This window comes from Rhinatrema bivittatum, chromosome 1 (genome assembly GCF_901001135.1).
Source record: "Rhinatrema bivittatum chromosome 1, aRhiBiv1.1, whole genome shotgun sequence".
In the NCBI taxonomy this organism is placed as follows: Eukaryota; Metazoa; Chordata; class Amphibia; order Gymnophiona; family Rhinatrematidae; genus Rhinatrema; species Rhinatrema bivittatum.
The window spans coordinates 484,294,280-484,320,016 of record NC_042615.1 but is presented as its reverse complement, the minus strand read 5'-3'; the positions used below and the strand labels follow the sequence as shown (position 1 = coordinate 484,320,016).

Sequence of the window (25,737 nt, the reverse complement as noted above, 5' to 3'; positions counted from 1 at the left end):
AGAGCTGAGTCAGAACAAGGATCTCCAACCCCCCACTCACCCTGCTCTACCTGAGGGATGGCCCACGAAGGAACCTAACACCTCGGGGAGCCAAAATCTCTTTAGAGTTTTCTCTTTCTTTTTCTGAAACTCCAGACTGCAGGTTTGCACCTCTGCCATCTGCTGGAGACCGAGAAATACTGAGGGACTGCAGGTGGAACTCTGTTCTATAGCAGTGCCTCAAAGTTTTGTTCTCTACCTCCATCTGCTGGTAGGGATGCATAAAACCACTTGTCTGGACTGATCCGGGGTACGAACAGGAACTAAAGATGGTCCCTTCATGCAGATTATGGCCTTGTTGGGCTTACTTATATGTACTTTTCTTTGGGTGTCAATTTTAACTTATTATAAGCCACATGGTCAATTTGTTTTTACATGCAGTAATATCAAATCTAATCCATAATGATAGGTAATCCTTCCTGCTTCTGGGCCTCTGCATATGTATCTGTCTCCACATGGGCCAGAAGTTCAGCTCCTCCATCTCTTTGTCTATTCTCCTGCTTTTCCTCTTCCCCATGAGAATTCCCTATGAGTGTTATCTAGTGTTGCTTACAACAGTATTCTGAAGAATATCCTTTAATTCCTGAAGACACTAACAATCTTGTAGGGGGTTGCAACTCTACTGCCTACCCAGCAGCAGATTTATGCCCCTGGCTGCCCCTTAGGCATGTGGACAGCTGATGTAACATAAGTGGACATTCAACTTGCTATATGAGTCATAGTCACTTGCTTACTCTGCCCCTGAGCCCACCAACTCATCCATTTGACCAACTCAGGGCCTACTGTTCTCATTGACTCCCTGACTCTCATGTCTGCAGTTTCCATGACTATTGCTCTTGTTCATTGAAGCACATCAGTATAGAAGTTCTTAGTGCATCTGGTACGTTGCCACCACCTTTGGGGCAATCTGCCTATCAGTATTTCTTGCCAGCACAGACAGGTTTTGGGGGGATGGACTCCAAGAGCATGGGTACAAGTCTTTCTCCTCTTCATTTGCATACATCAAATTTTGAAATCCTATTCATGCGCCATGAGAAAGTGCTCTGGCTCAATGCTGTGAAAACAAGACCGTCTGTAAGGTGGAACAGCAGAAGAGCAGTGGACTGATGATTTCATAATCTTTTTCCTTTCACAGTGGAAAACGCAAAAGAATTCCGACAGTTGGGATAAGATGACACTGGTACTCAGGCAGTTTGCCATGTGGCATTGAGAACATGTTCGAAAGTATTGTCACACATGGTACAAAAATGTTGCTGTTGTAAGCGGCATCACAATCTGGCACTCTCCCATCAACTTCTACCACCAACATTCACACCCCCCCCCCCCCCCCCATTTTTCTATTTGTATTTGTACCCAGCCTTCTTCCAAAATAGGACTCAAAGAGGCTTACAATATAGTAAAATACAATCGAGCATAAAATACAATAAAATTAACACAGTATAGCTTACAAATAATACCTTCCCTTTGACTTATTTTGATATCAAACCTCCTCTCTCACAGAAGGGCCAGAAGAAATCAATTGCATTGAAGAAGGGCAATTTTTTTAAAATATAAAAATACATACAAATAGCAGCTCAAAATTATCATACACACGGCAATTCATAACCCAGCACTAAAGCCTGGACCTAAGCCCCCTTTTCCCATAAGGCATAAAACAACTCTCTAAACCCATTACTACTCAAAACCATACCCATCTTTATAAACACAGATCCTCACTCATCCCCAAAGAGCTCCCAAAGGGAACATCATCTGGCTGAAGGAGGATCAGGTAGACAGACTTCCCCTTTTACTGGCACCTGCTTCTCTTCACAGGTTGGCTTCTTCCTTTGGGATAAGCCATGTCTTAATAACAGTTGAAGATGACATACCAGAAAGGGGCGGGACCACTATAATACTAGGTCCAACTCATCGCTGTCCCCTGGGCAGGGAATGATGGACCAACTTTTCAAGGTTTCTTCACTGCATGGCTGTCCTTCTAGTGGGAATGCGTGCGGGGATGACTGAGTAATGGTGTCCTCCTTAAAGGTCCCTTAAAGGTGAAGTTTTGTTGTCTTAATCACAAAAGAAGGCTCCTTATCTTTGGCACTAGTAAAGATCTGTGGCTAGCACCATGTGACATTCTTCCACAGTTACTTCAGTGGATCATGTGACCCTCAGGTATGGATACTTCTCTCTGTAGAAGTTGTTATTGATCCAAGCTAGCTGTCATGCATCAGGTCACATATTTCTCAGGAGGCCTGTTCTCATTGCAGCCTCATGAAGGGTCCAAGATCCCAACCCTGCTTGGTCTTGCCCAGTGGCCATTCTTCACACTGCTTTAGTAAGCACCATTAGCGAGGCCGTTAAGTCCACACGTGCAATGGCCATCTAGGTCCTCCTCATTTACATGACCAAAGCAGCTTCCCAGTGGCCATTGTTTAACAGCTGGAGACAAGACTAGAAATTCCTTGCATGGACTTACTTGGTAGGTGGCTGGATGTGATTCAGATGTTTTTTCACTGGAGACTAATGTGATATTCAGGCATTGCCCGGACTCTGTCCTTCCAAGCTCCATTGGTTTCAACTAGATCCAATCTTATTTTTTTATTGAAATATAAACAAAAATACAACTGTGGCTTTAAAAAGAAAGATAAGTGAGCAATTCTATTATAAAGAGGCTGTCATATAATGCAGTTTGAATTTTCATTATCTTTCTATTTAAAATTCATGGTTGTATTTTTTATATTTTAGCTGGTGGATTTTATATTTTATAATTTTGTTGTTACTTTGATAAATAAATTACAGGATGTCCTATAGGAGGAACACGGGCACTGTAAGAGAAAATTTCTCCTGTTGACACAGAGTCTGTTCATGGGCCACAGAGGTTTTTGTTTCTAGTAGGCATGGCATCTGCTAAATCCAATTCTGTAGTGGGGAAAAGATAATCAGACCCCCTAACCTGTTGCAAAGTTGACTGAGAGAATTGAACGAGGAGTTTGCAGCAGCATTCTCTCCCTGTGTATGGAGACTGTGAACCAGTATTTGGCCAAACTCTGCTGCTATATGAACAGCTTTATGGAATCAACCTAGAAGCAGCAAAGATGTCTGAGAGATCAAAATCAGTTCAGGCAGCTCCAGACCTCGGATGGTCCCGGAAAATCGCTTTAAATGAAGAAGTCACTTTGGCCCATCTCAAGTGACATGAGGAAATATATAGCAAGATGTTCTGTATATCATTGGCCTCATAGCAGGGGAGGAGTCATCCTGCTCCAGGGGCTCAGCCAGTGATATGCTGATCACAGAAGCACCAAGCATAGAACACAAAGGCTTTCCCATATAGATTGCAAGAAATTCACTGATGGTCCCACTTTTCACAATCTTTGATATCCCTTTATGTATACACCCAACGATGTTGAAAGCTGTGATCTACAATTGAATATAAAAGATAGAAAAAAAGAAGCAAAGTAAAAATATGTTAGAATAAACTCCCCTTCCCCACCCAGAAGCGGGTTATCACAAGCAGGTTGTGGTACCTAAGACCTGGTCATTCGAGGCTCTAACATCAGTGATGACATTTTCACAGATATTACTTATGGATCTGTGGTTGCTTAGGGGTCAATTTTCAAAAAACCCCAAGTGTCTGACTTAGCCAGCTAGATTTTATCTAAGTTGTGGCTGAAAAATTTGCTTAGACTTAACTTTGCTGGCTAAGTCAGGAACTAAGGGGTAGTTGGAAAACAAAATTCTGAGCGACTGAAAAGGATCGACTTGCCTGACTCCTTTAGGGGGAAGGATCACGTGGAAAAAAAAAAAAATAAAGACATCCCCCTTTCCTGGCTGTCTGAGTTTCAGTAAAACCTTCATCCTGCCAACCTTCATCCCAGCTTCCTCCCTTACCAACCAGATGTCCTGACACAATGCGGGGGCATAAGCCAGCATGTCATTTCTCTCCCTCAGTTGCCCCAATGTCCTGACATAACCTCCATGGAGCCGATTCAGGAGGGGCTGTGTCAAAACATTGGGGCAGGTGAGGAAGGTGGGTGGGTGGGGGATGCTGACTGAACAGGGGTTATGTCAGGACATCAGGGAGGTATGAAGGTGGGCAGGGGCCTTTTATTTCTAACAATTTGGGGGGGGGGGGGGGAAATCGCCAGCTCCAGGCACAGTTGGCTAAATTTAAGACAGCTATTCCTGCACCTAGACTTGGCCCCCTAAAGTAGCCAACTAGTGCTGAATCTTACTGCTAGCTAACTTTTCCTCCCTGACCTAACCCCGCTGCTAGGACTGCCCAGAATTTGAACAGTTATATTTAACTCCCTAATGAACTAAATTGCTAAATTTAGCTACCGAGCAGAGGGAAATTTGTAAGAGCAGAGGTATAGCCAACTAACTCCCCAAGCTAGCTGACTAAACCTTTTGAGAACAGACCCCCCTTAGTTTGTAAGTCTTATGTAAGATAGAGAATAAGAGCAGATTATTAGTATTTAGTGGATTTCCACTGTCACCAATTTATTGTTCTGTTTTTCTGGTATTGTGATATTTGGTGCCCAGTGGTAAGAGATTACCATAGCACAATACCATGGCAATCCTGCCTTCTTCTGCGCTGGCTTTCTGTTTTAAAACAGAAACAATGCAGAGAGAGAGAGGCAGAACCATCATGGGGGACTGTGAACGAGTGTTGGCCCACAGGTCCTGCACTCCGGGAGGGAAAAGGAGCAATGTTGCTGCTACTCCCGTGCATGAATAGCAGCAGGGCCCTGTGCTGCCTGGTGCTTTGAAGGAGATAATGCGTGCGGGGCGGTAGCAGGCGCTTGGAGGCAGTGAGGAGAAGTGGAGGCACACAGAGGGCTTGCAGTGCTGAAGGTGCGCGAGGGGCATATTTTGCCACCCTTTCGGCAGCAAATAGATCATGGCAAGCTGCAAGTACAGCGTGCGAGCAGCCACAGGAAATGGAAAGGCCTCAATACATTTCTGTCTCCGTTCTTCCTATCTCACTCCCTTTTGTCTCTCTTCTTCTCATTAGTTTGTCTATTTTATTTTGTTTCCCTGTCCATCTCACTCACACTCTGTTTATTATCCTTCGTATCAGGCTTATCATGCACTGCTTGCTAATGAATCATAGAAATATAGACAATGATGGCATGTAAATGTAACATACTATCATAGCATTTTTCAAAAGCCATTTACCTGCATTAAGTGCACTTAATGTGGATAGAACCTGAGAATTCAATGGCATATATTGTAGCAAATTTCAAAAGCCCATTCTCACAGGTAAAATGCATTTAAACAAGTAAATCCCAGTTCTAAGCATATAAATGCTTTTGAAAATCAGGCCCTATTTATAGCTTTGGGGTATTTGAATGTTTTTTCTCTCTTCTAGGCGTTACATATTTAAACTGCAGATTCAACACCAGTTTATTATCCTTTTTCTTGTCTACCTCTACACTGTTTGTATCATTTTGGAGGTACGACCTCCAGAATTCGATATAATACTCCAGAGATAGACCGTGGCTTGTAAAATCTTCAAATCCTTGTGCATGTTTCACATTCTGTCTAAAAAAATACAAATCAAACTATATTTAAAGTAGGCGTTCGTTTCACTGAAGTACATAACATGCACCACACTTTTCATCATGACAGAACAATTATGGAAACAGTCCAAAAGTATTTAAGAATAAACAACAAAAAAGTTTTCATTGCCTAAGTCTTCACACCTCTTGACTCAATACTTGGTGAAAGCCCCTTTTGCAGCAAAAACAGTCATAAGCCATTTAGGATAAATGTCCACCAATTTTGCACAGCAGGATGGTGCAATTTTTGCCCATTTTTCTTGGCAGAACAGCTCTAGCTCTATCAGGTTGGCTGGGGATCATCTGTGGACTGCAGTTAGATTCACATTTGGGCTTTGACTGGGCCACTCGAGGACATTCACGTTCTTCTTGCTGAGCCACTCTACACAATGAGGCATAATTACGGGACCCCTTTGGTTTTTATTGTATATAACCCCTTTGGTTTTTATTGTATATACAATTGATAACATTCAGCAGAAACGTCTTCTAGACTAATATTGTTATAAGCAACAACAACGTTCTAAACCACTGGCTCAGTTTGTGTCCGAAGTGTCCATCTTTAGCTTGAGTGCATGCATATTAACAAAGTTTCGCCATTTGGCGCTAGGGTCCGGTAATTATGCCTCACTATGTATTATTCCTTTTGGTTTGCGCTTAGGATCATTGTCCTGCTGAAAGGTGAATCCCCTCCACAGATCCAGGTCTATGGCAGACTGGAATAGGTTTTCATCCAGGAGGTGCATGTACTTTGAACCATCCATCTTTCCTTCACAGGCCTCTCTGTTCCCATTGCTGCAAAGCAATCCCACAATATAATGCTGCTACCATCATGCTTTCCTAGAGGGATAGTGTTAGCAGGGTGATATGCTGTGGTTGTTATACACCACACATATCTATTAGCACGGAGACCAAATCGTTCCACTTTGGTCTCATCAGACCACAAAACCTTCTTCCACATGCGTGTTTCTTTGCAAACACTAGGCGGCACATCTTATGGCTTTTCTTCATCAATGGCTTCCTTCCTGCCACCCTCCCATACAGATCATGCTTGTGGAGTAATCTTAAAATTGTTGAACAGTCAACATCTTCCTCAGTCTCAGTCAGAGACCTCTGTAGCTCTTTTAAAGCAATTTTAGGCCTCATGGTGACTGCCCAGCAGCAAGTTCCTTTATCCACAGCTACTGACTTTGAGAGACTGCCTGATTGCAGTGTATCAGTAGTTCCAAATTATTTCCACTTTACAATGACAGAGCTGACAGTGCCCCCAAGGGATATGCAAACACATTGAAATGTTTTCATAGCCTGACCCCATCCTGTACCTTTGGGATAAATTAATCCCAGAGTTCTTTCGGCAGCTCTTTGTCTGGCATGTTTTGACCTTTGCTTCAAATTCACTTCATATGACAGAAACAGCTGGATTGTTCATCCAGGAACATTCAAAGCAACTCAACTACCGAGGTTGGATACAGGTGAGCTATTTAACTTATGGGACTCATTAAGGCAATTTTTTGAACCGGAGCTAATTTGGGGTTGCTATGACAAAGGATGTAAAAGTTATACAATCAAGATTTTGTTTTTTTTATTCTTAATTACTTTTGGAATATTTCTACAATTGTTCTTTCATGATCAAAATATAGAGTATGTTGTGTAGATCAATGTAACAAACTCCAACTTTAATGCATTTTGATTTATATTTTTTAGACCAGTGTGTAAAATGTACAAGAGTGGCAAGTCTTTTACAAAGCACTGAAAATATGTAGGGACACCTTAAACTCCCCACTAAATAAATGTGAAAACGTGCACCCTTAAGACTTATTTTTGGTAGTAAGGAGATGGTATAATCCATTTGTAAGAACATCCCTTTCAGAGGCTGTCACAGTGGATGGTGCCTGTAAAAGTATATAAGAGATCCCCTAGAGTTTCCAGGAGTGGTCAGGGAGGCACAGACAACAGGGAGCTGCTGTGTGCAAAGAAATAGCCACAGACATAAAGCAGCATTTCGCAGGCTCCTTCCCTCTCCCAGAGAGATCAGGAAGGGAAAGCAAGTCTAAGGCCCTCCGTTCCTGTTTACTTTAAAGTCCTAAAGGTAGAGGACAAAGGAGCAGTAATCATTTTCCAGGTAGTGAAAGATTTCTGTTACTCAGAGGATTTTCTCAGGGAAGGAAAGCGACCTGACTCTGTCTGAGCTCAACAAAGTTCCATTTTGGGTTGCCAGAAGGAATGTGGAACCCACACAGAAGTCTAATGTATTTTTTCATGGGAGGAGTGCGATACTGATTTTTCCAGCCACTGAAATCTAGTACCCAAATGGTTCTTCATATTTGGAAGAGGAGTCTGTGCCAACTGCATCAAGCAAATGAAAGAAGAGGAGGCTGTCCTGCAGAGAAGCAGTTCAGCTACCAGGATTTCAGGTACCTGGGGTCCTCAGAGGTTCAGGAACTCCCAGAGCCTTTCCAGCATGAGATTCTGTGATGAAGAAACAAGGGGATAATGTTTGTGTGGCTTGTAAATGGAAAATATGGATTCATCACCAAGTAGCTGTACTGAATGCCAGATTATCACAACTGAAGAAGTTTTGTTGCAGTAATAATTTCCAAGTGTGGCAACTGGTTTGTTCAAGATCAAGTGTTGTAAACCCCAAGGGCCTAGAAGTAAATCGTTCCCCCTGCTTGAGAATGAATCCCACCCGAAGCCCCCTTTACACTGAGGACATGGGCGCAAGAGTTAAATGCAGAAGTATTATCTCCTCTTTTTTTCTGCTGATCATGCCTCTGCACCTTAGCATTTTATTGATTTTGGCCACTGCACTGTCAACACTGTTTTGTTACATTAAGATCCTAAGATATGATCACCTTAACATCTCTCTCCTGGTTGGTGATCATCTGTATCTCACCCATTACGTACTGCTCCCTTGGATTTCTGCAACCCAAAAGCAGGATTCTGTACTTTTTTGTTGAAAAATAGCTGCCAAGTAAGTACTTCAGCACTCCTCAAGCTTTCTTAGATTACGTCTCATTCTGTGTAAACTCCCAGAGGTGTCCACTTTGTTGCAGATCTGCAAAAAGACAAAAAACTTACTAACCTTTCTGCAATATTGCTCACAAACATTTTGAGAGCAATATTTTTTGAAGTGGGCACTGATCACTCTTCATTTCTTGACATGAACTCCCTTTATCATTACTCTCTGCTGTCAAACAGTTAGTAATCCTTTTATCTGCCCAGCTGCCTGTGGTACAGCTGAGCTTACAACTCACACCTTAGGAGCTCTTCTTACTCGCAGGTTTGTGCTCTCCCTCCCTTTTCCTAACTAGCAGAGACAGGTTATTTAGGAATTCCAGGTTACTGCTGAAACCTCGCAGCTTATGAGTTCTCAGTTCTTTTATGTATTTATCTATAAAGAAAACAATGCCATGACATTGGGAATACTGCAAGAGAACACCACAAGGCATAAAGAATGAGGGCACCAGCATGCCATTTTATACTTTTAATAGAGTGTGAAAATAATGAAGTACACACAGAGAAAAAGAAGGGTAGAAATCACAAAGTAAAAGTCAAGAGTATTAAAGACACTAATTGAGCAAAGTAAGTGTCCCCGTCCTGCCCTCCCCCCAGGAACACCATACAGCTCTATCTCTGTAAGGAAAGACTGAGCCAGTCCTAGTTTTACTCACTTCCTGCAAGGACTTATAGTTTCAGCTTCTTAAAGAAACAACCAGGGATGAAGCCTTGACAACTGGCCCTACTGTTCACAAGTTCCAAAATTATGCTAATTCAATCCCTTTTTGTGTTTAAGAAACAGTAAATCCCAGGACTGACTTAACCTCCCCCTACAAACACAGAGCTATATAATAACCTTCTCCCTCCCCCCTCCCCAACAGAACCCCACCCCCCACCCCCACCCACACACACCACATGTGATTAGGAAGTAGATGCAAATTCCCAGATTATGTGTTTCTTCCTGACAATAGTTTGGAGCTCACACATGCCTGGAAAGAGATTGCAGCCCCCCTTATGAAGTAGCTTTCTATCCAGCTGTAAAATCCAAGCAGCCTCATATGCCTGGAATGGAAGGAGTGCCTTAGAGGCTAAATAACATTAATTAGCACAGTACAGGCCTGGGAGTGCCCTTGAAGTCTCAGACTGTATTCTCCCACCCCAAACCTTCCCCTTCTCCTGTCATTGGCCTCAGGATTACTCCATCACACAGCTGGCAAGCCTGTAGCATAAGGTGACTGGTCATAGCATGTGTATTCAGTGCATGGATACCAGGCAGTAATAGGTCAGTAATTAAAAAGCTCTGTCATAAATAAGTAAATAAATAAGTAAATAAATAAATAAATACTGTAACCAAAAAGCAGCAGTTCCTTAACAAGAAGTTTGAATACTGTAACCAGGAAGTAACAACTTCATAACCAGGAAGTGACTTGCAACAACCAGGAAGTTACAGCTGCAATGAAAAAGTAAGCATATTGTAATCAGGAAGTAACAGCTCCACTACCAGGATGTGAGTGCATTATAACCAAGAAATAATAGCTTTTTAAGTACATGGTAATAGCTCTTGTCATTGAGGTAAATACTGTAACCAGGAAGCAGCAGCTCCATAAACAAAACAAGAATGTGCTGTAACCAGGAAGTATGTAATTTAACAAGGAAGTAAATGCTCAGTAACAGAGTTGTCAGAGACCTGTATCCAAGAAGTAAATTAGGAAGTGGCAGCTCTGCCATGAAAGGGGACCCAGAGATACCACATCTTAGAACAAGGTCTTAATAGACAACCAAGAGCCATTTCATCTTAGTACATGGCCATGAGAAGGAACTAGGGTAGCCAATGCTGAATGGATTTGCTTCTGGATGTTTCATTGCTATTAATGACTGGGGATTACTGAAATTTATTAAACCGGCCTATTTGCAGTCTTACCCAATAAAAACAAATATAAATAAATAAAAGTACCAAAAAGTGTATACCAGGGTGTCCACCTCACCCTAGGTTCAGATTGCCAAATAAAAATGTAAAAAAAAGACAGCCAGTTGACCAGGCAGTCCCCTCCCTGACTTAATCTGTTCCTATCCCCCACGGCCCACCTGCAGAACTTTTCTTACAGCACAGAGGTTGATCCTAAACCTGACCATGGAGATGACAGTGGTAATAATGCTAGGAGATGGCAACTGAGCCAGCGAAAACTTTGTTCCCAGGCCCTGCTTCCCATAAAAAAGCCAGAAGGGGGCAGGGCAGGGCCTGGGAACAAATAACCCCCAGCATGTCTCACAGCTTGCTGCTGCTATTGCATCCATAATCAGGCCTAGGATTGGCCTCTGCTCCATTAGAAAGTGTCTTGTGAGGAAGGGGAGGAGGAGGAGGAGATGAGTTGTGGAAAAGGAGGGGAGGAGACTTTGCTGTTGTAGAGGCCAGCATTCTACAAAATACTGACAATTACATTATCAGTTGAAATGTCCTGCTGGCTGCAAGCCTCTCTTAATCAAAACTGGCCAGGCAAGGCCAACTGGAAACCCTGCTCTAGTTCAACCAAACAGGCTGACCCAGTCCTGGTTGTGTTCCGTTGCATGCATGAAGTTGTAATTTAATTTTCTTAGGGAACTCAATGGGGAAAACCACAACTATAAAATCCCTGATTGTAATGGGGCAAACCAGGACTTGGGTCAACTTGTTCGGTTGACCTGGGATGAGATGGCAACCAGAGTACCTGTTAGATATTTCATGTGCATGGAATGTTCAAAGTGTTACATTAACAACATTGAACAAAGAGACTAGTAAGAACATACATTTTGTTTCTAAAAGGGTAATGAGGTTTATACTACTTTTGAATGCATATTCAAATAGTTGTGGGTGAGGAGTTATAAAGAGGTGTGTGTTACTTAATTCTATTCAGTTCTTTAACAAAAAAATATAATATGCTATCAAGAAATGGCAGAAACATTCATAGGACTAAAAATAAATGTTATATTTACTTTTCTCATTCAAACTCATCGATGCCAACGAGCCTTGTTGGTCATGTGGGCACTCTGTCTTAGACCTAGCAAAGCTGGAGGCACAGATCCCCTGTCAAATAATGGTTATTGTATTTACTTTACAAAAATTGAGTTTCCTGTAATTCTATCTATTCATGTTATTTTCTAATTAAACCTTGACTTTGCAAACACTGGCAGGACTCTATAGTCTCCATGAACTTATGAAACAACAAAAAAGCCAATCAAATAAATCTGATTCACCCTTCAGTTTTTAGATTTTTTTACGAGTTTTCTCCAGGACCGCTTACAACAGTGTCCTGAAAGTTGACTTGAAATTCTTGGAGATTCCAGGACAGTCCTGAAGAGTTAATTAACATAGCTCAAGTCAATACTGAACCATAACAGAATGCCATGATATATGTCTTAAGGCAAATACAAGAGAAAGGGTCCAGAAATACCTCACCCTAATATAAAGTTATGGGAAAGTACCAAGAGACATCTCTACACAGGTCTATTAGATGGGGCAACACATCTCATCCTTATATAAAGCCATGAGAGAGGGTGCAGAGACCCTCATCTTAATAGAAGGACATGTGAGTAGCAAGAGATATTTTGTTTGAATACAGGATCATGAGAAAGGATAAAGAAACATTTCTTAATTTTTCTGGATCATCACAGGGGCCATAGGAAGGCCAGGACTCCCCTGTTCCTTCTCATAGGTGCTGAGGCCTGATCGCTACAAGGTTTCAGCTCCCTTGAACCTTGTGGAGCCTAGTTACTGGAAGAAGCCCAAATCTATTGATTTAAAGAAATTCCATTGGTTCTTGCTATGGAAACTAATTCATGCTACCTGGTTACAGATATGATTTGGACAGTGTCTGTCCCTTGCTTTGTGGTCATAGTTTGCTGCTGTGTCAGACCCAGAAAATCGGTTGAGCTTATAATACAGTATCTAAGCTAGTTGTGACACCGCAGACACTGGCACCTCTTTCCATACTTCCTCTACCCTCACTAATTTTCCCACCCAGTGCATTATACACCCTCAGATGAATTGTATTCCCTGGGGCCATGCCAGACACAGCAACCTCCTCTGGGTTTGTTCTCAATTCCTCTTTTCTTAGTATCACTGAATAGGTAATTGCAAATCCCACAACCCTTCAGGTAGGGATATTTGCTATACCCCCTTTTTTTTGCATTTTTCAAAATGTTTAAATAGTGCTTAAGGACTGGTACAATCCATCCATCCGTCTATCCATCAAGAAGCACATTAATACCCCTCTAATATGCACCAAATTGAGGAGGAAGGTTTACCTTGGTCCTACGTGATATGCCCTTGAAAATTACCAGAACTTGATGAGGTTCAACTCATTTTCAATAGGGTAACCTTGAACAGTGCTAGAAAAAAACATGCAAATGGTAGTTTTCAGCTGCATAAGTTTCTCAGGTTAAGTTCCCATCTCACATGACCTTTAACCCTGATCCTATTTTCTTGAAAGACTGTATAGCTATCTGAAATGTCCAAATGAACCAGGAAGTAGGCAGAATTGAAGGCTAGAAACCAGCATTTTCTTCTCTCTTTGCTCATCTCTCTTTCCCTTTCCTTCTCTCTTCTGCTCCTTTATTCCTTGTATCGTTTTCTCTTCCTCATGTCTCTATTCTCTTCTCCCTCCTTCCATCTTTCTTCTTCCCTCCTTTATCCCTCTGGGTCATTCCATATCAAGTGGACCAGGGGTTCACACTCAACCTCCTCCAAAATCGAACACAATTTTGCACAGATGTTCTCTAGGGTCTCAAACAAACCCATACTAAATTTTTCACCTGGATTTCCATTGGTTGGAGAGCTAGAGGCAGTTGAATGGAGGTCACCTCTCAGTACCATGCTCCACACAACCTAAAATGGCCATTTTGTCCAGGTACTGCAGCCCAACATCTCTCAGGGACCTGACATTTTGTGGATTAGTACAACCCCTGGTGTTAATTCCCAGTGCATAGTTTGGAACATAACGTGAGCTTGCCTCCCTTATTATGGGTCAGCAAAGTACGTGAACAATTTTATAAAAGAAATATAAGGTCTACTTTGACTCCTCATTGCTCCTGACCTATAATTTGATTCAGTCCCTGACTGGACCAGTAGTTATGACCCATGGCATATACATATAAGATTTGCACTTAAGAGGCTTTACGGGCAACTGGAAGCAAAGATATAATTACATAAAGACACAATGTCACTTTTTTATGCAAATGTTTGTCAATTTTCAGATGCAAATATCTCTACTGTGTAGTTTTTAGATCTTTTCTTTTTTAAGTCATTTGAAAGAACATCTTTATTTCTACAAAAATCATCGTTTTATTTTGGACCCGATCTTGCTTTGGGTCAGAATTAAGGCCCCAATGATATGCATCATTTTCATGCGTGGGCGCACTATATTAAAGAGGCATCTTTGTCGTGCTGAGTAGCATGCAAATGAGCTAGAGATATAAAATTTTACAGTGCGGCAAAGCTTGTTTTGCTTACCATGCTTGTAGCTCATGATACATCTTGCTTCAACATACCTTTATAAATGACCCCTCAAAATGGATATTTTATTGTGTTGTGTTATTTACTGCATGCAAGTCTGAACATGCAAAAGAATCACCTTCACAGGGAACTATGTTAATGTCATGTTAGCAGTGTGTTAAGAACATAAGAACATGCCATACTGGGTCAGACCAAGGGTCCATCAAGCCCAGCATCCTGTCTTCAACAGTGGCCAATCCAGGCTACAAGTACCTGGCAGAAATTTTGGGAACATGCCCTACCCTGTGACACCATTGTGCTATTTGTGGTATATTGACTGCGTTGACAGAAAAAGTCCTGGCCCATCCTGATGTTTTATGTATCTTGATGAAACTATCAAAGATTATTCCTTTATTGTTCAGGACACAGTTCAAGGATTTCATTTGGGAAAATAGTCAGGCAAACCTCCACCCTTTTGTTGTTTACTATTGCAACCCTGATGTCCAATGTCTCTGTATATGCATGATCAGAGACTGCTTGTGCCATGACACAATAGCCATGCACAAGTTTTTGAGAACACTCATTGCGCATTTGAAGGGCATTTTACCTGTTTGAAACATATTCACTATTTTAGCCATGGCTTGCTGCTCAATACAAAAACTTTAAAAATGTAATTAATCTTTGCAATCATAGCAATGCTTTTCAAATTACAGTTGAATGGAAATTTTTTCGCACTAGCCATGGAAAATCTCCCTGTGATGGGACTGGAGAAACTACAAAACATTTAGCTGTCTGTGCTAGTGTACAACGTCCCCTCAATAACCAAATATTGACACCAAAGGATCTATTTAACTTTTGCGATAAAAAAAATTGATACTAAGGGCACTTTTTTGTCCCAAAGGAGGACAGTGAAGCAATCAGACCTGGTCAGGATGAGAGACTTAGCAAAGGTCATACAGTTGCCGGCACAAGGGAAAATCATAAATTCAAGCCCATTGATGCAACTAAAATGTGGCATCACCTCATTCATTGCACGTGTTCTAGAACATGAATGAGAATAGTTTCCTGCCCTTCATCCAGCTTCCAATTTGGTCAGTATTTAGCTTGCATATATGATAATTCCTGCTGGATAGGCCATATATGCGAAGTCTCAATTGAGGAACGTGATGTCTTGGTCAACTTCTTGCACCCCCATGTTCCTGCCATGACATTTTACTGGTTCCAGAAGAGCATATTTATTGCTATCCTTGATGCACTCATAACAACTTCATCAGGCAAGCATTTATTCACAAGCCACTTTGTCATGCATTGATGGGGCATTCAAAAGCATGGGCAGGGCAGGAAAAAAGTGAATTTTTGAGAAATCTGCAGTTTAAGCAATTCCCGTATGCAGTGTATTGCCTTTCTTGTTTTGTACTTAAATAAAAGCTTGGAAACCAGTGGCTGATACCTTGTTTGCTGTCTGGAGTGACCCCTAAGCAATGGAGTTGTCAATTTTGCTGAACTGGCAGTGGTTCAGCCACCACTGACCAATGCAATGTAACTAATCAGCATACAAAGTTTTGCACTGACTTTGATGACTAATTTATGAAAATATGTATAAATGTGTGTCAAAAGCTAAAAGTGTGGTAAGCACAGTAAATTGAGCTGCTTTGTAAAATTTCGTATCTCTAGTTCATTTGCATGTTTCACAGATGGGTGCCAAAGATGGCTCTTTTTAACATAGAGCATTCACACATACAAATGATGCTTGTCTTTGGGACTGTAATTCTGACCAAAGCAAGGCTGGGTCTAAGACAGAGTGACTGTTGTAGCAAAAAAGGTGCTCTTTCAAATGACATTAGAAAGAAAAAAAAATGGCACCCAAAAAAAATGGCAAAAATTTGCATAAAAAGGTGACATCATGTCTTTATGTAACTATATATTTGCTTCCAGTTGGCTGCAAAACCTCCTAGTGAAAATCTTAGATGTACATCATAGGCCATGACTACTGATCCAGGTATGGCATGAATCGAAGTATACATCAGGAGCAATGAGGAGTCAAAGTAGGCCTTAAATTTCTTTTGTAAAACTTTTTCACGTACTTTGCTGGCCCATAAAAAGGGTGGCAAGCTCATGTTAGATTCCAATCTTTGCATAGGAACTTAGCACCAGAGGATGTAATAATCCACAAACTTTCAGGCCCCTAACAGGGGTTGTTTGGCTGCAGTGCCTGGACAAAGTGCCCTTTTGAGTTGCGTGGAGTACAGTACTCTAAGAGCTGCCTCTAGCTCTTAAACCAAGAGATCCAGCCGAAAAATTTTGCATAGCTTTGTTTGAGGACCTAGGGAACATCCATCCAAAATTTTCTTCAATTTGAAGGAGGTCGAGCATGGATGATTTTCTAAATTGGTCCCCTCACATGGAGTGTCCCCTCTCTATCCCATCTCTTCTTTTTCCCCTCTGTCCATCTTTCCTCCTCTTACCTTTATTTGCACCTGTCTCCCTCTTTTAAACCTGCTCAGATTAAATGATTGAGGATTTCACTAAAACGAGGGGACAAAAAAAACCCAACAAAACGTTACACTGCAGATTCTCTTCAGAATTGAAGTAAAAACTTTCACTTCATAGTTATAGAAAACTTGATTTAAAAAAATGTGGTTTCTGTTAATTTTTCAAAAATGTGAAACTCCCTCCCTCCCGTTAATCCCTTATCCATCCATCCTTCCCATACCCTCCCTCCTTCTCAACATGAGTGACACGCTCTATCATCATCTAGTGTTATCCTGTGGAACCAAATGGCTTTTGTTGCAACAGATTTGGTTGCTGGGTGTCTCCATTTGGTGCCCTTCCTCCCTGCAATATTTTACATAACACAATAAGGTTCCCTGGGTAGCTGAGGTCCAGTCCTCCAGCATGGGATATGGGCACTTAAACACTTCTTCAAGTCTTTGTTCAGCAAGAAAGAGACAATGGGGTTGACCCCGGCCTGAGCAAAGCTCATCCACACAGCAGTGGACAAGTAGCGGTGAGGTATGCTGCAGGCCTTAACAAAGACCCGCCAGTAGCATGCCACAATATAAGGCGACCACAGGACCAGAAAGAAGAGGGTGATGATGTAGAACATGCGCCCCAGTCTTTTCTCATTCTTAAACTCATCCATACCAAGGAGCCTTCTGTTGGTCGTGTGGGCATTCTGCCTGATGCCCAGCAAAGTTGGAGGCATAGGTCCCCTGCCAAAGCCAGCGATCCAATTGGCAGCAGCTTGCCCAGTGGCTCCTGGTCCATGAAACGTCCAGTTCTGGCTGATGGCTGGCACCATTTGCACCGGTTTCATTTTCCGATGCCGGTACTCAAAGAGAATGAGTTTGATATAGACTATGTGGGTGGCCACAATCAGGACAGCCAACATAAGCATAAAGCCCAGAGTGTCATTGGCCTTGAAGTAGCGGTGCTCAAAGATGCACTGATCCTCTTCACGGATAAACTTGTAGGTTCCCACATCAAAAACAGGCGGGAACGCCATGGCCACTGACAGCGTCCACACCATGCAGATGATGGCCACACACGTCCAGAAAGTCATTCTTTTGGAATAAAAGCGGTGGTGCGCAATGGCCATGTAGCGGGTGACGCTGATGCAAAAGAGCGTGAAGGCCGCATGGAAGCAGAAAAGAACTGCCATGAATGCCACAATCTTGCAACTTAGCATGCTGTAAGTCCAGGCTGAGCCATTTCTGATTGACATGAGGACAAAGGGGAAGCAGACAGCCGAGCGAATGATGTCTGCCAGGCAGAGGTCAAGTAGGAAGTAATAGGGTGCTTTGTGCAGTGCCCTGTCCTTCAGAACCAGCAGTGAGAGCAGTAGGTTTCCTGCCAGACTAACACAGATAATGAGACCCAACAGTACCAGCTTGATGTAGGTGGAAATGGCCCCGGAGTGGGCAACAGAGCCAGCACCCTCCTCTGCTGTAGTGACATTTGCCATCTTGGGGTTTTCTGTCACTTCCTGTGTTAGCAGCAATGTCTGATCCTGTAAAGTTCCATCTTGCCACCAGGCATTTTCTGCAGTGGGGGGGGAAAGGAAGGGAGAGGAGAGGATAGAGAAGAGAAGAGAAAAGTGGATTTGGAAACAGGGACAAATAAAAAAAAATGGAAAAAAAAGCAGGGCAGGAACAGAAAAAGAATGATGGGAATAAAGGTGGAAACAAAGGAAGGAGGAAGGTAAGATAAAAATATAGAAGGAACATGAATTAAAGGAATGAGTAAAAAATAGAAAAGGTGAAGACAACCAATAAAAAAGGTTGAGGAATGGGGGAAAAGGCAAAAGCAGTGTGAAGATAGAGAGATGCAACAGACAGTGAAGAATCAGAGAGACAGCAAAGAAGGGAAAATGGGCAAGAAAGTGTGAAAGGGGTTGATTATCTGATTACATATGCCTCATGTTAACAAAAGTGTGTAAAGTGCACAGGTTGTCATCAAGCCATAGATCTGCCTGTTTGTTCCCTCAAATGCACCTGGGCAGGACACAAGAAAACATTCATCTTGACATAGTATATATACATAGGCCAAAAACATCACACGCATGCACAAAGACAAATGCTAATGGCCACCTGTTCACATTAATGACCATATAGCCATTTATACACACACACACACACAAACGTAAAAAGGCATGCTAATAATGATCTAGGCACAAATACATAGTCAGAAACATCTGACAGATAAAATAGCTCATCTAATTGGACAAGAAGTACAGAGCCCATCTCCTCAATGTATGCACTAGGGTAGATACATTTACCATCTCATGCATGCACAAATAATCCTACACACGTATACAACCATGGATTCAGGGATGTGTAGCCTGTACAGATTGTGGCTAAAGCATCATGTGTGTATAGATAACAGAGATGTCACAGGAATAACAATTCACACATATGCCACCAAAATATGTCAAAACCCATAAAAATTGCACAGACAACATACATTCTACGTGTGTTCCCAGACACGTTGTAAATATATTTGTTAACCTTTATTTTCGTGCAGAAATAGGAATTTATGCTCCTCTCACCTAGAGAACATATATCCAGCATATATGTTTGGGATAAAGAGCCAGATATACTAGAGTATTCTTCCCATTTGTGCTTATGAGAAAAATGTTTTGGTACATCTGGCCCAACGTGAGGAGTAGGATAATTTGAACAGCAACTTAAAAAAATACAGGGGACAATGTTCATATTATCCAAATCCCTCACTTTACCCGTAACTTAAGCACACGCACACAGAGATACTGCTCATGGATATCCCTGATGCAGGAGTACACAACCACCGACAATGGGTGTGTAAATAGATGTACATGGGCAGAGGACGAGCATAAAAAAGCAGGTTGTGTACTGAAGACATGCAGATCCACCTGTTGTAGGCCCGACACAGGCATGCACACCCGCAGATCCGCATACTGTACTTCCCACACACACAGAGACAGTACACGGCAGCGTTCTCGGAACGATCCGAGGCGACTGTGATCGCAAACCGGGAAAGCACCCAGCGGCTTCCAATGACAAACCTGAGGCTCGGGGCTGGGCGCCTTTCCCAGGAGGTGGCAAAGGAGGACGAGACGAGATGCGGGGCTCTGACAGCAGTACACCACCGGCCAGCTCCCCCCGGCCCTGCTGACTGCGTGCGGCAGCGGGCACAAACTGCATCCGTGAATCCCGCGGATCACAGGACGGGAGGAACGGGAGCAGCTCTGCCCGGCATCGTCTCTTCAACAGGGGGGAAGGGATCGTTCGAGCGGCAGAAAGGGGAAAACGACTGGCAGGGGGCTTCCCTGACTTCCTGGCGGGGGCCGGGGTGGGGGGTGATGAGGGAAGACTTGGCTTCAGCAGCGGCAAGTCAGGCAGGGAAAGAAACAAAGGGAAGGAAAGGGACGGGCAGAGAGGAGCCAGGGATAGGAGCATGGGCGGAGTTTGGGGAAGCCATTGCCTCCCCGCCCCCCCCCCCCTGACCTTGGGTGGGCGGGCTGCTGCGGCTGCGCTCACTTCCGGGAGGAGCGGGGGGGGGGGAGGCGGTAGCAGAGGCCGGCACAGCATGGCGCATGCGCACGGCTCCCTTCCACTGCCGCGCTCTCCGCTGCCTCGTGCGAGGCACGCGCCGCAGGCCGGAAAGCTGAGGCACAGCCACGTAACAAAGGGCGATTTCCATGGTCCTATTGGTTAGGACAATCACGTGGCAATGAAGAGGCCACTCTCGTCGGCCCTCATTATTATTATTATTTTTCAACCTGAGCTCAAGTGATTGGCATATTCCGTGGAACAAGGCTTGGGTGTTGCACCTCGTGAAGAAAGCTCAGGGTCTGCCCTTAACCGATAAGCCTGATACTTTTGATGCAACTCCAAGGTTGCTCTCTGCTTCAAGGTCAAGAGGTAACAGGGAATTGGACTCAAACAGCAACCGACAAGGGCCCTGACTTTGACGGTCTGGGAAACTGATAAGTATGGGGGGTGACTTGTATGGCGCGGCAGATACTGCCATAAGCTTGCTGGGCAGACTGGATTTTCTGGTGTCATTTCTATGTTTCTGTGCTGCGCTTTCCAGTACCTAGTGCAACTGTTGTCTCTGCTTCAGGAAAGGGAGCTGGTCCTTGTAGAAGACAAGCACCTGACCTGTTTCTCCATCAGGTTTTTTTCTTTAAAAGGAAAGCAATCTATTTCTTAACATTCAGACAGGTTAATCCACGACCAGTGGGTTATGCACCTCTACCAGCAGATGGAGACGGAGCAAAGCTGACATCACGTTATATATACTCCTGCACTTAAATCGGCCTGCCAGTATTCTTCGTCTCTAGCAGATGCTGGACGTGTATCGCCCTACTGGGGATTGCTTAAAAAAAAAATTTAGACGGAAAAAAAAAGAAGGAAATTAATTCGCCCCGCTCTCCTGTGATAATACCTTATGATCCCTCTCTCAGTCGAGTTTCTGAAGTGATATCTGCGGATCCATCCCTCAGTAATGTGCCTCGATCCGGTAGCTGGTTTTCTGGCGTGGACTTAGCAGTAGAGAGAAAAACAGCTGAGAGGCTAGCGGGTGCAAGAAGCCGAGCATGGAGGTGAAAGCCTTTTCCCTCTCCTCCCTAGCCAGAGACCAACTCTGTATTTGGCCAGGATGGGCTGAGCTCAAGTAAAGAGTAAATATAAAAAAAAAAAAGGCGATAATTTTAGGGTTTCCATTCCCTTTCTGATCTCTGAAGCTCCCAGGGCGGAAACGGCTCCCCAGACCAAGGTTGGAGAGGAGCCCATGCAAATGGGTTGGGATAGGCTCACGCCCGAAGAACGATGTAGACGCCAGCTATCTGGCCTCTGACTATATTGTGGTAAATCCGGACACGCTCTGGCACGCTGCCCCGTGTGTCCTGGAAACTCCCGGGCCTAGGTTTGGTAGGAGGACTGCTCCTAGGCATGACTTTTCCATCGCCTCCATTAACACTTCCGGTCTCGATCAAGGTGGACAATCAAGAATTCCATACCCTGGCTCTTGTAGACTCAGGAGCCGGCGGTAATTTCATCTTGAAACTGTTGATGGAACATCTTCAGATTCCCACCATCCGCACCCCGGTGCCTCTGCTCCTTTCATCTATCCATTGTGAACCCTTGCCTGGATGGGTCACCCATAATATGGCCCCACTCCATCTCCGTACTGGGTCCTTGCATGTGGAGTCCATCACTTTTCATGTTCTGAATAAGGCAATACACCCGGTGGTCCTGGGCTTGCCGTGGCTACAACAGCATACCCCCCAGTTTGACTGGGCTACTTTGCAACTCTCCCGCTGGGGACCCTCCTGCCATTCCAACTGTTTGGAGCCTGTCTCGCCCCGGCCTTGTTTTAGTACTTCGCTCCTTCTTCCTGGCCTTCCACCTCAGTATTCATCCTTTGCAGATGTGTTTTCCAAAAAGGCTGCCGACACTCTGCCACCGCACTGTGCCTACGATTGCACTATCAACTTCCTGCCTAACACTGAAACCCCCCCCCGGGGGCAGAATTTACCTGCTGTCTTTTACCGAAGCCCAGGCCATGTCGGAGTACATCTGCGAGAACCTGGCTAAAGGGTGCATTAGATTGACCCTCCAAGTCTCCCACCGGAGCGGGTTTTTTCGTGGGGAAAAAGGATGGTATGCTCCGTCCCTGCATCGACTACCGGGGATTGAATGAGATCACCCAGAAGGACCGATATCCTCTAGCCCTCATTGCAGAACTTTTTGATAGGCTCCAAGGGGGCCAAAATATTTTCCAAACTGGATCTCAGGGGAGCCTATAACCTGGTTCGCATCGGTGAGTGTGATGAGTGGAGGACGGCTTTTAATACCAGGGATAGCCATTATGAATACCTCATGATGCCATTCGGCCTTTGCAACGCCCCAGCTGTCTTCCAGAGCTTAATGAACGAGGTCTTCAGGGACATGTAATACCAATTTGTCGTGGTGTATCTCGATTATATCTTAGTCTTTTCTGAAGATTGCAAAGTCATCGCCAAGACGTCTCCTGCGTTCTCCAGCGCCTCTGAGATAACCAGCTGTACGCTAAATTAGAAAAATGTTCATTTGAGCAGGAGACCGTCCCTTTTCTCGGATATATCGTGTCGAGTCAAGGCTTCAGAATGGACCATGCAAAGCTGAAAAGCATTCAAGACTGGCCTCAGCCCACGGACCTTTGACCTCTACAAAGATTTCTTGGCTTTGCCAATTATTATCAGTCCTTCATCCATCACTATTCTTCCCTGGCGGCACCCCTTACAGCCATGACCTACAAAGGGGCTAATCCATCTAACTGGTCACCTGAGGCCGTTACTGCATTCCAGGACCTCAAAGCAATCTTTCTCCACGAGCCTTGTCTCCGACATCCCAATCCCAGACGCCCATTTATTGTGGAAGTTGACGCCTCCGCCGAGGGAGTTGGGGCAGTCTTAAGCTAGCACTCTGCTAATCACACCTTACATCCATGCGCCTTTTTCTCCAAGCACTTTTCTCCAGCGGAGCGAAATTATGCCATAGGAGATAAGGAGCTTCTGGCTATTAAGCTAGCCTTCAAGGAGTGGCGTCCTTGGCTCGAGGGAGCTCAGCATCAAATCACGGTGTACACCGACCACAAAAACCTCAAGATTCTGCACCGGGCCCAACTGTTGAATCACCATCAGGCCCGCTGGTCTCTCTTTTTCACCCGATTTAATTTTTTGCTGCGCTACCGACCTGCCAACAAGAACTGCCAGCCGATGCCCTCTCAAGATCCTTTGTTCCTGAGGATATTCCGGATCCTCCACGGCACATTATCGACCCTGCTAAGGTCATGCTGACAGCCACATACATAAGAACATAAGAAATCGCCATGCTGGGTCAGACCAAGGGTCCATCAAGCCCAGCATCCTGTTTCCAACAGAGGCCGAACCAGGCCACAAGAACCTGGCAATTACCCAAACACTAAGAAGATCCCATGCTACTAATGCAATTAATAGCAGTGGCTATTGTTGCGCTGGAGGTGGACCCTTGGCCTGGTGCAGGATTGGTACGGTCCTCTGGTCAGACCCAGAGAGCACCTGCCACCAAGAGACGGAGCACACAAGGAGACAGAGGCTAGCTGGAGCTTCACCACTAACAGTCTGGGGTTTCCGCAGGTTGAGCCCATGGGTACCCGGACTGCCTGGACTTAGGTGGGCCTCTGGTGGTCTCCCAGAGAGGTAGCGGAGGGCTTTGCCCACCACGAACAAGGGTGCGCGGCTGATACAAAGTGGTTAAGCTAGACCTGAACCAGAAGCTCCGGAGACCTCGGGAGGTCCTCCAAGCGAGGCAGGCGGCGCCTGTAGGTCTAGTATGTGAGAGTCGCGGTTGATTTCCAGGTAGATAGGCCCAATAGTAACAGGAAGCCAGAAGAGAGTGTCCGAGTGAAGCACAAGGGTCAGAGCCAGAATATCAGTCTAGGAAGGTCAGCCAAAGCAGGGGCCAAATTCAGGATCAGTCCGGGTGTAGTCAAGGTGAGCGGAGGTCAGTTCCAGGTAGCAGACAGAGAATGGTCAGGCAGGCAGTGGTCAGTTCCAGGTGGTAGGCAGAAGAATGGTCAGGCAGGAAGAGGTTGGTTCCAGGCGGCAGGCAGAATGGTCAAGCAGGCAGAGGTCAGTACCAAGCGTCAGTCCAGAGAGGTACTACCTGGGAAGGACGCTGCAACACGGAGACGCTGGAACAGGAGACACTGGAACATGAAGGCAAACTCATTACACCAACGGTGTCGACCCGATTGCCAAGGCGAGGTCCTGAGGAACGGGTCTCACCTTAAATAGTGCTGCTATGTGATGTCATTTGGAGGTGCCTCCGCGGGTTTTCCCGCCCTGGGCCCTTTAAAGGGCTGCACGTCGGCCGCGCGCACCTAGGGGCATGGCCGAGGACGCCGACACCGCGGATCCCCAATGGGAGCTCCGCCGTGAGGCCTGCGATGGCGAAGTGGGAGCCTGAGGACGCCGTGAACTGGCTGCAGCTGCGAGAAAGGGGTGACCGGAGCTGGTAGATGGACATGCGAGGTGAGCAGGGCTGACTGCGGTGCCAATGCGGCCGGGACGCGCAACAGTACCCCTCCTTCTAGACCTCCCCCTTACTGGTCTAGGCTTGTCTGGATGGTCCCGATGAAACACTCGGAGGAGTTCTTTATCGAAGATGCTGTGAAAGGGTTCCCAGGAATTTTCTTCTGGGCCGAAACCCTCCCATGAGGAAAAATAGTGGAAAGTGTTCTAAGCATCAAAATCACAGAACATATAGAAAGACATGGTTTAATGGAACAAAGTCAGCATGGTTTTACCCAAGGCAAGTCTTGCCTCACAAATCTGCTTCACTTTTTTGAAGGAGTTAATAAACATGTGGATAAAGGTGAACTGGTAGATGTAGTGTACTTGGATTTTCAGAAGGCGTTTGACAAAGTTCCTCATGAGAGGCTCCTAGGAAAAGTAGAAAGTCATGGTATAGGCGGCGATGTCCTTTCGTGGATTACAAACTGGCTAAAAGACAGGAAACAGAGAGTAGGATTAAATGGACAATTTTCTCAGTGGAAGGTAGTGGGCAGTGGAGTGCCTCAGGGATCTGTATTGGGACCCTTACTTTTCAATATATTTATAAATGATCTGGAAAGAAATATGATGAGTGAGGTAATCAAATTTGCAGATGATACAAACTTGTTCAGAGAGTTAAATCACAAGCAGATTGTGATAAATTGCAGGAAGACCTTGTGAGACTGGAAAATTGGGCATCGAAATGGCAGATGAAATTTAATGTGGATAAGTGCAAGGTGATGCATATAGGGAAGAATAACCCATGCTATAGTTACACAATGTTAGGTTCCATATTAGGTGCTACCACCCAAGAAAGAGATCTAGGCGTCATAGTGGATAACACATTGAAATCGTCAGTTCAGTGTGCTGCAGCAGTCAAAAAAGCAAACAGAATGTTGGGAATTATTAGGAAGGGAATGGTGAATAAAACGGAAAATGTCATAATGCCTCTGTATCGCTCCATGGTGAGATCGCACCTTGAATACTGTGTACAATTCTGGTCGCCACATCTCAAAACGATATAGTTGCATTGGAGAAGGTACAGAGAAGGGCAACCAAAATGATAAGGGGAATGGAGCAGCTCCCCTATGAGGAAAGACTAAAGAGGTTAGGACTTTTCAGCTTGG

The 25,737-nt window shown here is 44.4% G+C and overlaps 1 protein-coding gene across 2 annotated transcripts; it reads right to left on the bottom strand.

Annotated features, from left to right (window-relative positions):
• Positions 1–1,439: 1,439 nt before the first annotated feature.
• GPR173 (G protein-coupled receptor 173) lies at positions 1,440–20,014 on the bottom strand. 2 transcript variants are annotated; one of them, XR_003857559.1, is made up of 3 exons: positions 19,595–20,014; positions 8,441–8,643; positions 1,440–3,444 (listed from the first exon to the last, which is right to left on the bottom strand). XR_003857559.1 is itself a non-coding variant. In XM_029607544.1 (2 exons), exons 1-2 carry the CDS (start codon positions 19,986–19,988, stop codon positions 16,898–16,900), a joined length of 1,590 nt encoding a protein of 529 aa, XP_029463404.1. In that variant the 5' UTR covers positions 19,989–20,014; the 3' UTR covers positions 16,775–16,897. The 2 variants fall into 2 exon arrangements, 1 of the variants encoding a protein (XP_029463404.1); XM_029607544.1 differs by lacking the exons at positions 1,440–3,444; positions 8,441–8,643 and adding an exon at positions 16,775–18,093.
• Positions 20,015–25,737: the final 5,723 nt, after the last annotated feature.

What these genes read in the sequence shown, in the direction of transcription:
- GPR173 (XM_029607544.1), bottom strand. Translation starts at nt 19,988, where the DNA reads ATGCTCCTATCCCTGGCTCCTCTCTGCCCGTCCCTTTCCTTCCCTTTG. An exon ending in CGCCCAGCCCCGAGCCTCAG is followed by an intron (nt 18,094 to 19,594) that starts GTTTGTCATTGG and finishes CCCCCACTGCAG; the next exon opens with AAAATGCCTGGTGGCAAGAT.